Below are 16,945 nucleotides of genomic sequence, written 5' to 3' on the forward strand. Positions count from 1 at the left end.
CTGCAATGTGGGATGCCAGGGAGACGTCTGGATCAACCAACCGTACTGTTTTTCCCGAGTCTGAGGGGTTTCCCGGAATGTAGAGCTTTCAATGCTAATATTGAGACTGTTCACAGCAAACTGGGAAGTTGGTTACCCTAGCAGATGGATCGACAGAGAACTGGATGTGGATGGATGGAAAGATGGAGAAAAGAGTGGCTGTAGATAGTGGATAAAGGAGTGTATACATATACAGGTGGACAGATGTAGATGGGGGGACAAATAACTAAATGTAAAAGGGTGGACAGAGAAATGGCTGTTTTCTGTGACTGGTGGATGACTCAGTGCCCAGCCCAGGTCCCACCAACTTCTGCACTGCAGGGCTTGTGTGAGGCTCATTTCTCCCCAGCCCTATGTTGGCCAATAAGGCTCCCACCCTAGTGAATGTCACTATAGCTGGGAAAAGCAAAGGAGGAGGCAGGCGCTGCTGAGAATGGGGAGAGCCTCCTACTTGATCTCTGCTCTTTCTGTAAAGGAGACCAATGTTGCAGCCTTTTGTGCTGGGGTTTTCCAGAGGCGTGAATTCAAGCATATACTCACTCATTCAGCAAGTATTTATTGAGCATGGATGTTCTGCTGGAAAAATAGCAGTAAACAAAAACAGTGTTTAAAAAAAGGGAAAGCCTATCCTAATGGGAGTGGAGAGGAAAGACTTCCTGTGACTAGCTGATCTCTCCTCTCCTAGGAACACCTTCCCCGTGTGGCCTCCAGGGTTCCATGCCCTCCTGGTTTCCTCTGACTTCAGTGGTTCCTCCTCTTTGCCTTTTCTCTCTCTGTCTACACTATTTCCCTCCTAATCTCATCCAGGTTCACGGCTTCAGATTCCTTCTACATGTCAATCAGTCCAGTCCCTTCCTAAGTTCCAGACTCAATGTGTAGCTGTGGACTGGACGTCTGCACTTTGATTTCCACTTGGCAACTCAAACTTGACTTGTGCCACCCTAGCTCTGGTTCATCCCTCAAACCCACATCCGTCAGCCGAAGTGATAGCAGCTCAGTCCTTTTTATTGCTCAGGCTAAAGGCCTCGGAGTACCTCTTGACTTTCTTTCCCACTTACATGCAGTGCACCAGGAAATCCTGTTGTTTCCTCTGTATCGTCTACCCAGAAGGAGACCAGGTCCATGGCTTCCACCCAGTCCAAGCCACCACCACCTCTCCCCAAGGCAATGTCACAGCCATCTCCCAGTCTCCAGCTGCTGCCCTTGCCATCTTCAGTGTGTTCTCCCCATGTTAGCCTCTGAATGTGTAAGTCAGAACCCCTTCTGCCCTGCTCAGAACCCTGCAGTAGCACCTCCTTGAAGACAAACCAGACTTGGCAGGGGCCCCATGATTCCTCAGCATCTCTCTGACTGCATCTCCTCTGTTTGCCTCCCCAAGTTGCTCACATATCTCACCTCGTGCACTCTCCTGGCTCAGGGACTGAGCTCCGCTCATTCTCTGTGCCTGGAATGCACTTTCCACAGATTTCCTCAGGACTGCACCACAATGCCTTCAGAGCCCCTCATTTCAGACTGCAACCTTCACCTTTTGACTGCCAGCCCTCAGGATCACCTTAATTCCCTTATCCTTCTCTACTGTTTTCCAATACCACCTTCTCATACATTTATTTATGTAGATGTTTATTATCCTTATATGGCATTGTCTGGCTTCCTCCACTAGAAAAGAGCCTTGTGAGATGGAAATCTCTTTGTATTGTCCATGGATGTATCCTGAACACCTAAAACACCAAGTAAGCTCCAGAAATACCTGTGGACTGACTGAATAGAAAGAATGCCACGTGGTGTTTGTTAAGTGATAAGTATGCAAAAAAAAAAAAAATTAAATGGGGCAGCAGGAGGTTGCGGCAGGGTGAGTGCCCCAGATCAAGGCCAGCCCTGGGTCATGCCCAAAAGGCCCTCCACACCCAGCATGATTGCTCGGAAGCCCAGCCCAGCTCCTGCTCCTATTCCCCACCTGCGGATTCAGAACCTGCACTACGTGCTATACACACAGAATAAAAGCCTATCAGGCACCAGTCATTCAGGCCCTCACAGACAGGCACTGCCCCACTTTCTCTGCCTACCCAATCTCCCATTCCAGTGCTCCTGTGTATGGGGTGGAGGCTGGGAGACAGAGCAGGGTCTCCCTGGGGGCGGCCCCAACCTTAATTCACTCTTCTACTCATTCCATTAAGTGGTTACCAAGGGCTGGCCTGGCCTAGACTCTGAATACATGGCAAGAATGGACAAGGCAAGAATTTGAATGATTTGCTGAGTCCCTCTTCTCCAGTGAGGAGTGTGGGTGGGAGAGGCGAAGGATGGATAAAACAAACAATAAAAGGACGAATAATTATGAGCAATGTGAATACGATGGTGAGAAGGAACCAAGCTGATGTGCAGAGTATGGTGTTTGTCCAAGGTAGCAGGAAAGGTAAATCTGAGAAGGGACATCTGAGCTAAGATCAACCCAAAGGCACTGGCTGAGCAGGGAAAATTAAGAGAAAGAAGCCATTCCTGGTAGAAGGTGTAGCAAGTGCAAAGACCTTGAGAAAAGAACAAGTTTGGCATGTTAGAGGAATGTGAAGAAGGTGCTTGGGTCTGATGGAGGAAATAGCTCAGAGCTCAATGGAAAGCTCAGAGGCATGAGGGAATAGACCAGAGATCTGGAGCCCAAATCCAGGCATCCTGATGTGCAAACCCGATGTCCAGAAGGAGAAAAAAAGGATGGATGAAACAGAGGCACCAACCAACCAAGTTACAGAAGAAAACTTTCCTGACGTATAGAGAAAGCTGTGTCTACAGATGGGAGGTACTGACCACATTCCCAGGCAGTATGGAAGGGAAAGACAATAGTAAAATTCTTAAACGTCAAGGAGAAAGAGAACATTGTACAAGCTCTGAAATAGATAGAACAAGTTACCTACCAAGGAAAAAGGACCAGCTGGCCTTAAACTCTCCCCACTAACACAGGCAGAAGATCTGCCACCTATGCCCGGAGGACAGTGCTCATGCTTGGAGAGGAAAGGCGCTACTATGGAATAGGAAAAACGTAGAATTTCCAAATTACCAAGTGGAAATATTCAATGAATGACATCTTCCTAAAAGAAAGAGAAAAAAGAAAAGTAGTAGGTTTTCCATATGAAGTTGCTCATGGTCAACTCTTCTGACCCACAAAAATGGTAGTTTTATATAATTCAATTGAATAAAAAAGATAAACCGCAAAGTTAAAGAAAATGAACATAGAGTAATTATGGAATGAGCAAAGCCAAACTTCTTTATCATACTGAATAAAGATGCCCTGAGCCCCAATTAAAGACCTGGAGACTGAGCTAGAAAGACAAACCCCAGCCACCAACAGTTTACAAGAAGGACACTTGAAACCACAAGAAAAGGCTGAAAATAAAGGAGTTGGCAGAGAGAGATGTCAGGCCAGCACAAACCAGAAGACAGTAGGGGTACACACATGAAATCAAAGGAAGTAGGATTCAAGGAGATAGGCATTGAGCAAAATAAAGAGGGCCATCATCTAACAAGGGCACCATTTATGAAAAAGATATTTTTAAAAACCATATGTCAGTATACACCAGATACTAAAACTATTCCTTTTAAATCAGAAACTAAATAAGATTGGCACCAACACTGTTATCATTACACATCGCCTGAGTTCTAGCAGATATAATAAGAAAATAAAATGTTAAAATTATTGGAAAGAGATTACACTATCTCTTTAGTTAATGTCATGATTATAAATCTAGAAAGTCCAAAGACTTTCTTGAAAACTACTATGATTAATAAGAGGAAATGTTAAAGTGATAAATACAAGAAAAATATCTTTAAATAATAGCATTTACTCCAAATAAACCTCTACAAATAAAAATATCCAATTAATAACAAAACTAGAAAATATTTAGGAATGAACTTATTCAGAAAAGTGTAGAAACTGTATTAGGTAGGAACCTATAAAATTTTTGGAAAGCAATCAGGCAAACTTCAGTAAAATAAAAATGCATACCATTTTGGACTCTGTAATCCCAATCTTGGGATTCTCATTTATAGAAATCAAAGCACTGAGATGTGAGCTACATGGTCAGTGATATTTGTTGCTACATCATGAGTCACAGAAAAGAAATTGCAAAGCAATGGCTCATCCACAAGGGCATGATTGGAGACATTTTGGTCCTTCCATACTGTTCTGGTTACTATGCTGTGTAACAAATTACCCAAATTTAGGGGCTTAAAACAGTAACATTTATTTTGCTCACTAATCTGTCATTTGGGCAGGAATCAGTAGAGACTGCTCTTCTCTGCTACATGGGTCTGAGCAGCTTGAAAGCTGGGGCTGGAATCATGTGAAGGCTCCTCACTTAAGTCTGGCGTTGAATGCTGGCTGTCAGCTGAGACTTTGGCTGGGGCTGGAACCCCCACATGTGGCTGTTATATGCACCTTGGGCTTCTTTACAACATGGTGGCGAGGATCCAAGGATGATTGTCCTGAGAGAGGAAGCCAGGTGGAAGCTGTATCATCTTTCTAACCTAGACTCAGAAGTCACAGTGTCATTTTTGCCTTGCTCTATTCGTTAGAAACAAAGTCACTAAGGCCGAGCTGTACTCAAGGAGAGAGAAATCAGATCCCACCTTTTGTGAGAGAAGCATCGACAAGTGTGGACAGACAGATTTTATATCACCATCAACAAGAAGGAATTAAAATAATACAACTTGATCTGGAGGACCTGCCACGAAGTTGAGATGAATGAGAAAAATAAGATGCGGAAAAGTGTGTACAAAATAATCTAAATGTGCACAACGAAGACAAACCACTCTGTAACTGTGTGCATATTTTATGATTATATAAGCAATGAGAAATATATGGAACATACATCTTGTAACTACGGTTTCAGAGAGTGACGGGAGAGGCAGGGGTAAGCAAAAGAGAAAAAGATAAAAGACTGTGCTAGAATCCAGCAGTTAGCATGGGTTCTCCCTTATGCATTTAATTATAGGTATATATTTAATTATATGAAGAAAGTGATTGTTTTAGAGAGGCATGTTTAGGTGATAAAAGTAATCAAGAAAATCAAGGATGCATTGACCACTTGAGCACCAAACTCAGGCTAGAGTAGGGAGGGAGCCTGGTGGGTGTCAAGGTAGGGGTGCAGGGTGCGGACAGAGTGGCTCATCTGAGTGTGATTCTCATTCTGTGTTTGGCCTGTAAGAAATCACTGAGTAGAGTATCTGTTTTATGCACCTTTCTGTATTTGTTATATTCCACACTTAAATTTTTTTTATTAAAAAAAGGAAACAAAATGCAAACATTTTTAATTTAATTTAAATTAGTTTCAAGTATACAGTGCATTGGTTAGACATCTATATAGTTCATAAAACGATCCCCCCAATCGCTCCCTCCCTCCCCTGGCCCTCCACCGAGCCATCATATTAATGCTCACTGCATTCCCTCTGCTGTGCTCCCCATCCCGTGACCATCTATCAACTACTAATTTGTACTTCTTTAACCTCTCACCCCTTTCTCCCAGCCCTCCAACCCCCCTCCCCTCTGTCCGTCACCAAATTGTCCACTATATTTGTGAGTCTGTTCAAAAAGCAAACTTTAGAGAAGGTTCCCAGTGAGTGAACAGATGAGAAGGGGACCCAAGCAGAGACCACTGGACACTCAGCGCAGTGTCCCAGACGGAGGTGTTAAGACGGGAGTGAGCAGTGTGGGGATATCACCCAAAGCCATGCTGTCCTGGATGGAATCTCCAGGTGGGTGGGGAGCGGGGAGAAGACGTGGAGAAGAACCCAGAGTGGAGCCTGGGGCCATTTCAACATTTAACGGGTTTCCTTAAAGCTGGCGACCGAGGTGGAAAGAAAACCAGGAGACCTGGATGTTCCTGAGAAGAGAAGGGAAGGGGGTCCCTAAAGCTAGAGGGAGAAGCGCATCAGGATGAAGTGGCCGAGCCCCCACTGGCTGTGCTTGTGGGAGTCCCCGGGGACTGCAGGTGCGGCCAGAATGGGAGGTGAGGAGGCAACTGCGGGAAAGTCTCAAGGCTTCTGCCCGTGAAGGGGGGACAATAAAGGAGCTCCAGGATGACGTGGGGCCAGAGGAGGTGCTCGGTGCTTCTGACCCATCACTTCTGTTTTCTCCCTAAAAACAGGGCAAGGCCATTGCTGAGAGGGGCAGGGGCCCAAGAGGTCAGAGGACAGGGCTGAGTGCCAGGCAGCAAGCCCTGGCCAGGGGCCACAGATATGGCAGGGAGGTACTGAGCAGAGAGCTGGCCTCAGGGATGTAAGTAAGTAGGCCACAGGCAGGAATGGTCAGGGCAGAAGTCGTCCAAAGGTGGAGGGGGCAAGAATTTGACCAAGAGGTCAAATGGCCCTTCTGCACTGGAGATCACGGTGACCCGTGGACAGCTGCTGCTCCCCTGCTGCACTTTGTCCCTCCCACGCAGCCCTGGCCGGGTCGGGAGCGGGAGTGCGCAATACAGTTGTCTGGGAACCGGCTCTTCTCTGCATCCCTTTCAGTCTGTTCCTTAAACCACAGAGCTGAGCTGGCCTTAACCCCTCAGCGCCCCCTCGGGGGTGGGACACAGTTGGATGTGCATTCCACTTAGGGAACATGATGTTCCCACCAGGGCAAGGGCGGCTCCCTATGCCCCCCAGCAACTCCCACCCTCTGCACCCACAGTCCCGGGATGCCGGCCATGCAAGGAGGGGCTGACTGCAAGTGATTCCTACAATTTTTTTTCCAGGACAAAAGACAGGAAAATTAACCAAGAACAGGATCCCGCAGGGCCAGGCGGGAGGCGGCTAGAAGCACATCCTGGACGGGCACACCCAGCCCCTGCACGGTCAGGCAGTGAAGAACCCAGGGGCGCTCCAGGAAATCCCCAAGGTGCTGGAAAGCCTTTCTATCCTCAGCAGTCCCCACTCTGCTCAGTGCCTTTGCCTGCATGTTGTAAACTTGGCCTCTAGTGAGGCTAGCCCTCAGGTTGTAAAACTAGCTTTACCCATTTATCAGGGATGAGGATAACCCACCTCTGGTTTTCAGTTGTGAGGCCAGCTCTGTCGGGGAGTAGGGCCTGCTTTTGCCATGAGCCAGCGATCCCAGCTTAAAGTGACCAGAAGGGGGGAGAGCACACAGCCACTGGACCCCAGACACCTATTGTATGTAGTTGGGCCTTGACTCAGCCCAGGCAGGTGAGGAGCTGGGCTGGAATCATGCTGGGATAATGCCTGTGGGCAAAGCCAAGGGCACAGGGTGCTGGGGGGAGGCGGTGTGTGTGTGTGTGTGTGTGTGTGTGTGTGTGTGTGTGTGTGTGTGTGTGTGTATGCCTTCCTATAAACCTGCTTCCTTCTGTACAGAGGAGGCCCTGGATGAGGGCCAGCTCATCCTTGTCTGCCTAACCTCAGGCAAGAGGAGCTGCAGCCACAGGGAATGGTTTTAGACTCTGAGGTAGGGCAGATGTGGGTATTTTTTTTTTATTCACCCACAATGTCAGCCCTGAGTTCAGGATCTGGAGGTCATGTGCTCTCCAGCCCCACTCCCCACCACTTCATCCTGGTTGGGGAAGCACTCTGGCTCCCAGAGCTGCCAGGGCTGCATCCACTTAGCGGATAAAGCCCTTTCTCTGGTGTCCAGGCCAATTCCTGGGGGCCCCTGAACTTGTGTGTGGCCTTGTATCTCACCTTGCAGATGTGGCTGGCTGCACAGCTCTGGGATAGGACACCAGAGTCCAAGGTGGCTCAAGCTGTTCTGACTTGCCCGGGACTGATGCATATCTGCCCCAAAGTCCTCTTCCATCCTACCCTGCATGCCTAAGTTTCAGCTTCAGGTCCCCTGCTCTTGCAGCTTCCTGGGATGGGCTCACGACAGGCACGGGAGTGTGCACTGCAGGCGTCCCTTCATGCCCAGGCCTTTCCTTTTCAAAATGAAAATGTCTGCTTTAACTAGGCTTGGATGTTATGCTGGAAAAGTGCTGGTTTGCTTATCTGGTGGGTCTGGACTTTAGCTATGTTTACAAAAAACAAAACAAACCAACAAACTCCCCACCCCCCCCCAAACTGCATACTCCTGCTTCCTCATCTGGGTGTTGGAGGACTTGGCCAGAAAGGAGACTGTTGGATCCTGGCTTCCAGCGGAATACACGGGGACTTTTGACCCTTGGCTCAGTGTGATTCTGCAGAAGAAGAAGGAGTGGGCCCTGGCCAAGAAGGCCACAGAGATTTTGGCTGGTACTGTTTTGACTCCTTCCCCAGAGATGGCGTGCGAATGCCCATTCCTGTACCTGTTAGGATGGACTGACTGGTGGTCAGGTCCTGCTGGATTTCCTGCTGTCTGCGGTAGCTCCCAGTCCCCCTCTGGTTTCACACTCTAGCCCAGCCAACCTCTTTTACATACAGTCTTTGTAGCTCTGTAGTCTCCACATGGGCTGGGGAGTCCTTTACTCTGTGTACTTCAAGACCAACAAGATAACTGGTTTTATAGAATAGAAATGACCACAGGATCAAGAATTCTGGCTGGGAAGAACTCAGAGGAAGGGGTAGAAATGTCAAACAAAAGAGACTTTCAGAAAAATTTGATTCTTAGCACATGTTATCACAACTCAGGCCAGAAAGGCATCTCTGGCCAACCTTCATCATGTTGAGAATGAATAACACGAAGATGACACTTTCTGAGGCGTCTCTTCCTGGAGGGAGTCTTCCTTCAAATCTTAAAACTAGTCTTTCCCTTTTCACAGCTCCCTCCATGCTTCTATAACCAGAATTGTGTGATGCCATCTAGAGCAGTGAGGGACACTGCATGCTTGTGTGTTCGAACCACTCGCTTTATGAAGAGGCAATGGCAGCCCAGATGGAGAAGTACCACAACCGAGGTCAACAACAAGTATTGGGAGCATGATCATCCTTGAAATATGAGGACTGCTGTGAGTCCAGAAATAAGGAGGATGAGCTTCTTCAGCACCAGAGGAAAGGTCTAGGACTGCCCCGGCAACCTCAGTTATCATTACTCTTGCTAATTTCTGGGGTTTAAAGACACTGTCAGGAATGTCCACAGCAAGTCATCAAGATTTGTTCACTGAACAAATAAGTTGAGTCAGACCTAATTTCTGACATCCTAATTCAGAACTTGGACAATTACTCATCTGAACTCACCACTGATTATTCAGTATGTTCCTGGTTGACACGCTGCATTATATCTGCATATCCCCAAATGAGGTGATAGTATTTATCACTGGGCATCATTTGTGATGGGGCATTTGTCTGTGGGGAGGACGGCGCAGGGAAGCACAATTCATACTTAACATGATGCCTTGTGAAACCACCCCAATTTCCTTAACCACATTATAAGTAATACTGTTTTAACTCTGTTGTTATAAAATTGATGTACTAAGGTTGCTGAAGGTATATTGAGGTAATTCTGATAGACATGTGTCTAGCTTCCTATTAGAAAATACACAGAAAGCAAAGTCCTTATGTGACGTTCACTCTTCTAGGCTGACTGTGGACTATATAATCTTGACACTGTCCTGGCATTTCTTAACGATTCATAGCAATACCACCACCAAAACCACAAAGGCCAAACCATATTTAATTTTTGAAACAAAGCCAGTTTGGCTTTGAGGGTTCGACTACATTTCTTGGGCTCACGTGGGGATTCTGTATGTTTTACCCACTACTTGGTCCTTTTGTAATGGCAGGTGAAGGCAAGGTCGAACTAGAACAGGATTTTGTTTAAAATTAGCTTTTTGGTCACTTGGAAAGAAACTGTAGATACGGTGGGCTGTCACAGAGTTATTGCTAGGTCTAGTAGCCATGTTACAGAGAAGGAGATGATATAAGTAATATTGTTATACAAGAGATGATTTCTGCTGGGCGGCATTGGGAGTATACCTTCCCTGGCAAGCGATGTATTCGATGCCCTTGCACGCCATCCCCAACCACTCAAAGCTGTGATAGTTAATCTTGTGTTGAGTTGACTGGGCCACGGGGTGCCAAGATATTTGGTCAAACATTGTTTTGGGAGTTTCCGTAAGGGCGATTCTGGATTATCAACATTTAAATCAATAGACCGAGTAAAGCAGGTTGCTCTCTTGACGTGGGCAAGCTTTATCCAATCAGCTGAAAGCCTGAAGAGAACAAAAAGGTTGACTCTCTCCCAAGTAAGAAAATTTTCCTGCCTACCTTCGAATTGGGACATTGGCTCTTCCTGGATCTTGAGCCTGTTGGCCTATGGACAGGAGCTACATTATAGGTTCTTCTGGTTCTTAGGCCTTCGGACTCAGACTGGAATTAAATCATTAGTTCTCCCACGTCTATAGCTTGCCAACTCACCCTGCTGATCTTGGCTGCCTACATAATCACGTGAGCCAATTTATAATAAATCTCTTTACAAACACACACCACACACACACACACACACACACACACACACACACACACACCCCATTGGTTCTATTTCTTTGGAGAACCCTAATACATATGCCCAGGCCTCCTCTAATTTCCCAGAGCTCACACCCCAATCCCAAGAATGTATCTGCCAGCTGAGTGCTATGATGGCCTGGAGCTCTGAAATGAGAGGACAAACACGTAACACAGGCTGCATCGGAAAGTCAGACGTGGTTTGTCAGCCTTTATTAACCAAGAGCGAAGCCGAGCCCTAGAGTTTCCTTTTAAAAAACCCAGCCTTGTTTATGGCAAACAATGATTTAATTAGACGTTCAATAGTACAGAGCAAGAATTAATCATTTTCCAATCACTTATTCTTCTGAGATTAAAATACAAGTGTAAAACAGGTTAAAAGAAGGTTCTCCCCAATGATTTAAAAATAATTCCAACTGAAAGACATTTTAAACACTATGAACTCGGGACCAAAAAAAGACCTTAAAACATTTTTACCTTTGAGGTAGCACAATAATGCTTAATTAGATTTCTTTTATTACAATGAGCTTAAGAAAACAATGAGAAATCTATACCTTTTGCTCAAGGTGGGCTAAATGGTTTTCTGCAAATCCCCCATGAGGTTAGTGACAGTTTTCTCCTTTAAAAAAAAAAATTTTTTTTTTTTTAAAGTATAAAGATAGCCCTGCAGTGTGTAAAAGGAAACCCACGGGAAGGCTGCTTCCCGTAAAACAGACGCTGGAATCACTGAGGAACGTCAGCAGTCGAGACAGGAGGAACAAGAGGTAATTGTAGTGAGAAACCGAAATGACTTGTATCTTGGCAAGACTGGTTACAAATGCATGTCCAGAACAAAAACCCCGACGTCAGCCAACTGAAAACAAAAGATAAAAGATGACATTCATGGGTCTTCTTTTTAATCTGTGCAAAAAGGCTCTTTCAATTTTCCTAAACGAGAGAGAGAATTGTTTGTACACTGTGACACGACATGGAAATGCTGTGTGCCCAGGGTGCTGCTGGCTGCCAGCAGCACCGCTCACGAAGAGTCTACCCACTGGGAGCAGAGAACCTGGGCGATAAGAGGAGGACATGCCCTCTCCTGGCTGGAGAACCATTTCTTGCCACTTGCTGCCAAATTCGCTCATTAAACTGCTCAAAGAAAAGCTCCACCTGCTTTCTGAGAATCTACCGCAATTATATATAACACAAGTATATGTAAGGACTGTTGACTAATAAGAGAGGCAAACACATGAACCCCTCCTTCAGAGAAAACAACCAAAACACAGTGGATGTGATAAACTGGGGCCAGAAGGAAGGATAATACTGCAGGTTGGACCTCGAGGCTCTCAGGAACATTTGCCACCATCCCAAATCCATAGCAAAGCCAGAAAAGAGGGTGTGAAGCTCTTACCGAAGAAAAAAATAAAACAATTACCGAAGGGATCTCTTCCCAACATGCACTCCCCATGAAGCTCAACCGTCAGAGCAGGGCTTGCCTGGCACAATGTGGCACCAGAGCCCTGAGCTGAACTTGTCTACCACCTTTGATTCCCTAAGCTGCAAAGAGAACTGGAACACTGTCAGACTCCTGGCACCTGGTAATTAATGGCTGTGTCCTATTTCACTTACACTGGTCCCTTTAAAGTCTCCCTTCCTCAAGCCAGGGCCCTTGTATGTCGTGAGGATTGACCATCCATATGTCAATCTGTAATTAGAGCAGGAGGGCTTAAACCTGATGAATTCTACTCTGTAAAACAGGAGCCATCAATGAGTTGGGAGTATCAGAGAGGCTTCTGTGAAGGCGGAGACCGAACTGGGATGTGCAAGAAAGCAGGAAGAGGGTTACCCTTAGCAGCCTGCGGGAGTGACTACGGCATGGAGTTCACAGCCAGCCCTAACTAATGCTGGCATGGGGAATGCAAAGGGGGCATCTGCTCAGCACGTGTTAAACAGAGTCCTCACATAGTCTGAAGCTAGACCTCTGTGTCACTCCTGAAGCTCAATGTCACGTTACTTTTGCAAGAAACTGGTGTGGTTCTTGTGAGCTGAAGTGCAAGATCTGCTTTCTTAACTTTTTTGATAATAAAGCAACACCACAGAAAAGAAGAACCTTGAAAAATCGTGGGAAAAACCACATGGGCTTTCCCAGTGCTAGCTGCCTATCTTGGGGTAGTAGTTACAACCTTCCACACTTTCGAGAGCTGCAATGCAGGCTACCTGGGGCAGTCTGAAAAGAATCCTCTTGCTTTCACTTTACAGAGCACAAGAAAAAGGGAGAACTGGCCAAGGTGGCAGTGAGAATTCACCACTCTGGAAATCTCTCGAACACACTGCCTGTGGCAAAAACAGAGCCTGACTTATGTGGATGATGAAAGGTGACCAGGTGGGCGCCATCATTATCCACGATAGGAATGACTCAAGCCCCAGCATGTAATCGCTTAAAGATTTATTGAGTTATACAAGTTAAAAAAACCATATTGGAAAGGGCCTCTTGGTTTAATAGAAACTTGGCTATGATGTTCAAATTTACCTTTACAAAATTTCACACTGCTCTTAGGATCTCTTGTTACATCTGATTCTAAGTCATTCTGAAGAAAAAATTTAATTCTGAAATATATCTAGTTAATTAGGATAATCCATCAGAATTCTACCTGATATAATTAAAAGGTTAAAAAAGTTTTAAAATACAAGCTAAATTACTTTCCTCTGGGATTAACAATTAAAACCCCAAATATTCTAACATCTTAATTAGAAAGGTCTTTGCAGTAATTCTATAAAATTGTAAATCATGCCAATTTTTGAAAACTAACAAAAGAGTTGATCTTTAGGATGAATGCCTTAATCAGCTGACAAACTGATATACATGAATATGTCCAAGGGAATTCCCTAAATAGAGAAATCTTTTTTTTAATTTCAAAAAATTAGCAGCTGCTTCTTTAAAGAGTTTAAAAATGGATGGTTGAACAGCAAAGCTATGTAGTAACTTTGGAGTAGAAGAAAAAGGCTCTCTCTCATTTTAGAACAACCTCTTGCTGGCACACTGCCATTCGCCAGTAGAAACAACTGGAAACAAGAGGTGGCAGGAAATATCCAGGAAAGTATTTGGATCAGATAAAGTGATGGCACCTCCCGACCCTGGCTCCCTAAAAATGGACAGCAATTCATTCATGCAAACTGCACAGAAATTAAACAAGACAAAACAAAATTTACAAAACAAAACAAAATCCCCCAACCCAGAAAACCTTCCCTGGCTCTCTGCTATGTGAATAATGTGCCAAACCCAAATTTTCTGTTCTAACATGGGTCCCAATGACACATCAATGTGCTTTGGGGTGCTGACCTGCTGGGCCCTGGGCAGGGCCTTTCCCTAAGCATCACTGTGAGTTTGGAAAAAGCTGTCATGTGTGCAGCTTTCAGCAGACAGTACACTGCCACAGGACCACAGACCTCCATCATATCTGCCACCATTTCCCACTGTAAAACCAAAGGCTACAATTGTGAACAAATGTGGACTTTCTCAAACGACAAATGAGGAGATGGAAGGCTAGATTTCCTCCCTTGAGAAAGGCTGGGGGAGGGTGTTTACAGTTATACAACAGGTTTGCGCAGACCTGTGGTAACTTCCAAAAGCAACAGTAGCAGCAAGAGAGGAAAGGAAGATGTTTACACTTTGGACTCTGTATCAGGCACTTAAATTGTTGGAGAGACATGCCATTTGAACCAAAGATGTGAAACTGGGTTGGACTAATCATTACAATTGGTTTAATAATGGGCTGTCAGAAGCAAAGTGGAGGAGCGGGTTGAACCTCTACCCATCCTTTAGTGCTGACTTTCAAGTTTTCTAAATGCCCATGGCCATATTAATGGCAGCAGAGGTGGCAACAGCAGGAACAGTTCTGTCGTGTCTGTTTTCTGGGTGTATTCTGTGGCTGACGGGAAGATTTTGGTGTCACACGAGAAGGCTCTGGGTGTGGCCCACCTACTGCCCAGGATCGATCAGATCCATGTTGGAGCCGAACATCTTCACCAGCTGTTCCTCGTAGTGCGAGATGTTCCTCTTCATGATGTCCATGCAGGGCCCCAGAAGCCTCTCGAACGCCTGAACATCCATAACTGCACCATTTAAAAGAGATGAGAGAGAGAATGAATTCTCTACACCTGCAATCCAAAGTCATTTCCCTCGTGCAAACCTTTTCTTAAATATACACACTCACATTATAGGAGATTAGACTTTGGGATACTGGGAATCCGAAGGACAGACGTTTCTATGTGAACACAGCAGGACTGTGTCACCTAAGTGTGACACTTTGCAGAGTCCAGCAGCACCTGTTCTCTCTGTTCCCACACAGACCTGGATACCTGTCTCCATTACTCCTCTTTTCACATGCCTGGGGGGCCTGGATGCCTGTCTTGCTCACAAGCTACAGTCAGTGCTCAGAAATGTTTGTTAAAATATTCACCCATTTCTGGTTGGTCACAAAAACTGTCCAAGCCTAGAAGTCAGAACTGGTAGAATAAGTCAAGGCTTGCTGATGAGAAAAAAATATCACATGTTAGAAAACAAGTATTAATGCATAAAGAATTTTTCTTACCTAAGCATTTGACATCTCCCACTGCATAAGCTGAAGCAGCTCTAGGTTTGTTGGTGACCAGTGCAAGCTCTCCAAAGTACTGCCCCTTATGGCAGCGGGCAATCTCGACCTCCTGGTTCCCGCCATCCTTGTTTGCTTTAGTCTACAGCAGGTAGAGAACATGACCTGGGCTGACTCCAGAAGCACGGCTGGACAAGCCCAGTTGCAAACACTTGCATTCCCTTCTCAGGACACTTTACACAATTACTGAGAAACTCACTTTGCAGAGACTCTAACTGTACCATGTAAACTGCATGGGCTAATCTCAGTGGTCTGCTTTAATCAGAGGAGTTGGCTTTAACCTGGGGCTTCATCTGAGTCCTAAGACCTTTCAGGTAATATAGCTAAATATCAAGAGATAAAGTGAAGACCATTTTCTTTTGAAGATTTATATATAACAATACACAATATAAATATAATATATAATTAACAGTATAGAATATGTAACATGTCATAATATTTATGATATATAATAATATATAATATTGATATATTATGTATGAACATATAATCATATATATTATACATACTCTCTGGTAGATGCTGACTTCTGAGGCACAGGGGAAAAGACAAGGTATTTTGCTAATTCTTTCTAAATAATGTTAATGGTTTTCTTGGGTAGAATCACAATTCTGGACTACTACGTTTGATGTGAGACCATATCTTTCTCAGATAATACTTTACAACAGTGACAAATTTTCTTTTTAGGTACTGTCTACATCTTAAGTTAGTGGTCCCCTCCCACATTTTAAAAAAGAGTTAAGTAACTAAATATTTTTAAAAATAATGTTCAACCTTGAAATCTGGTGGTTTAACTCTGTATTAAGATATCAAACAAGTTGTAATTTGTGCTTATCAAATTACTGAAAATAATGTACTATATTATATTTAATATCTGTAGTTTCCTGGGGTTTAAGTAAAAATTTATTAGAATTTATTAATAAGAATTAGTCTCAATTTCTAAGAGCCACTTTATGTTATAGGTAGGTAGATAATTTTTTTAATGTAATTAGAAAATGAACAAAAGTCCTACACTTGCTTACACGGTTTGACCTTTTCTTCTTCCACAATTCTGCCCTGATCTCTTGGCTCTTAAGTCATTCTGCCCTATTCGAGCCAATGGCCTCTTTCCTATTTCTGCAGCATTTTCTGGGACTATAGACATGTTTATGCCCACCTAGTCCCTTCTCTAAAGTAGCACTTATCACACTGTCATATCAATAGCAGCCCCTTGGGGGTTTTGTTACAATGTAGATTCTGATTCAGTAAGTCTGGGGCAGAGCCCAAGACTCTGCATTTCTGACAAGCTCCCCCAAGCCCCCATGAGAAGGAACTCATGCCACAGTGCTGCTGGTCCTACATACCCAATATTATGTTGTGTGTCAATGAATATTTGACAAATGTACAAACATATATCAGTAGTCCAAAAACTGTAAGTAAAAGAACATAGATGTTTCAAATCATTGTTTCATGTGAAACAACAGATCTATTTTTAGTTAGGAATCAAACCATCTTATAAAAAGTAATCATCATATTTTTCTTTCTTCATACTTTTATTTAAAATATTCTGTAAAAGGTTTCATATTAGGTTGATTTAATATTAAACATAACTCACTATTTTAACAAATTCTATATTCTTCAAAAAAATTGAAACGGAAATCTGGTGATGATAGATTTATGGTAAGAATAACTCCTCCCATCACCTATAGGTCATCAGTTTCTAGGTCTCCCTATCCATCAAATGGCCATAATAACTGTCCTAGAGACTTCCCCTCCCAATGCTCTAAAAAGGAAGCTATTTTCATATTCAACACCTACATGTATTTTTTAATTATATAATTCCCTCCATTTTCTATTAGGGTGTTTACCTTTTCATCAATCTGTAAGCCAAAATTCTCATT

General features: G+C 44.3%; 1 protein-coding gene across 2 annotated transcripts in view; it reads right to left on the reverse strand.

The window, feature by feature from the left end:
* Positions 1-16,945, reverse strand: part of PRKAR2A (protein kinase cAMP-dependent type II regulatory subunit alpha) — a 96,200-nt gene that overhangs the window by 15,020 nt on the left and 64,235 nt on the right. Inside the window, exons 10-12 of one of the 2 annotated variants that reach the window (XM_039837684.1) lie at positions 15,006-15,147; positions 14,393-14,526; positions 10,614-11,287 (exon numbers count right to left, since the gene is read on the reverse strand). In XM_039837684.1, the coding sequence (XP_039693618.1) occupies positions 14,393-14,526; positions 15,006-15,147 (276 nt within the window). In that variant the 3' untranslated portion in view covers positions 10,614-11,287. Of the gene's footprint in view, positions 1-10,613; positions 11,288-14,392; positions 14,527-15,005; positions 15,148-16,945 lie in introns of those variants that run through there. The other variant, XM_039837685.1, reaches the window with a different exon arrangement.

This window comes from Pteropus medius, unplaced genomic scaffold, assembly GCF_902729225.1.
Source record: "Pteropus medius unplaced genomic scaffold, Ma_sr-lr_union100, whole genome shotgun sequence".
NCBI classification, from domain to species: domain Eukaryota; kingdom Metazoa; phylum Chordata; class Mammalia; order Chiroptera; family Pteropodidae; genus Pteropus; species Pteropus medius.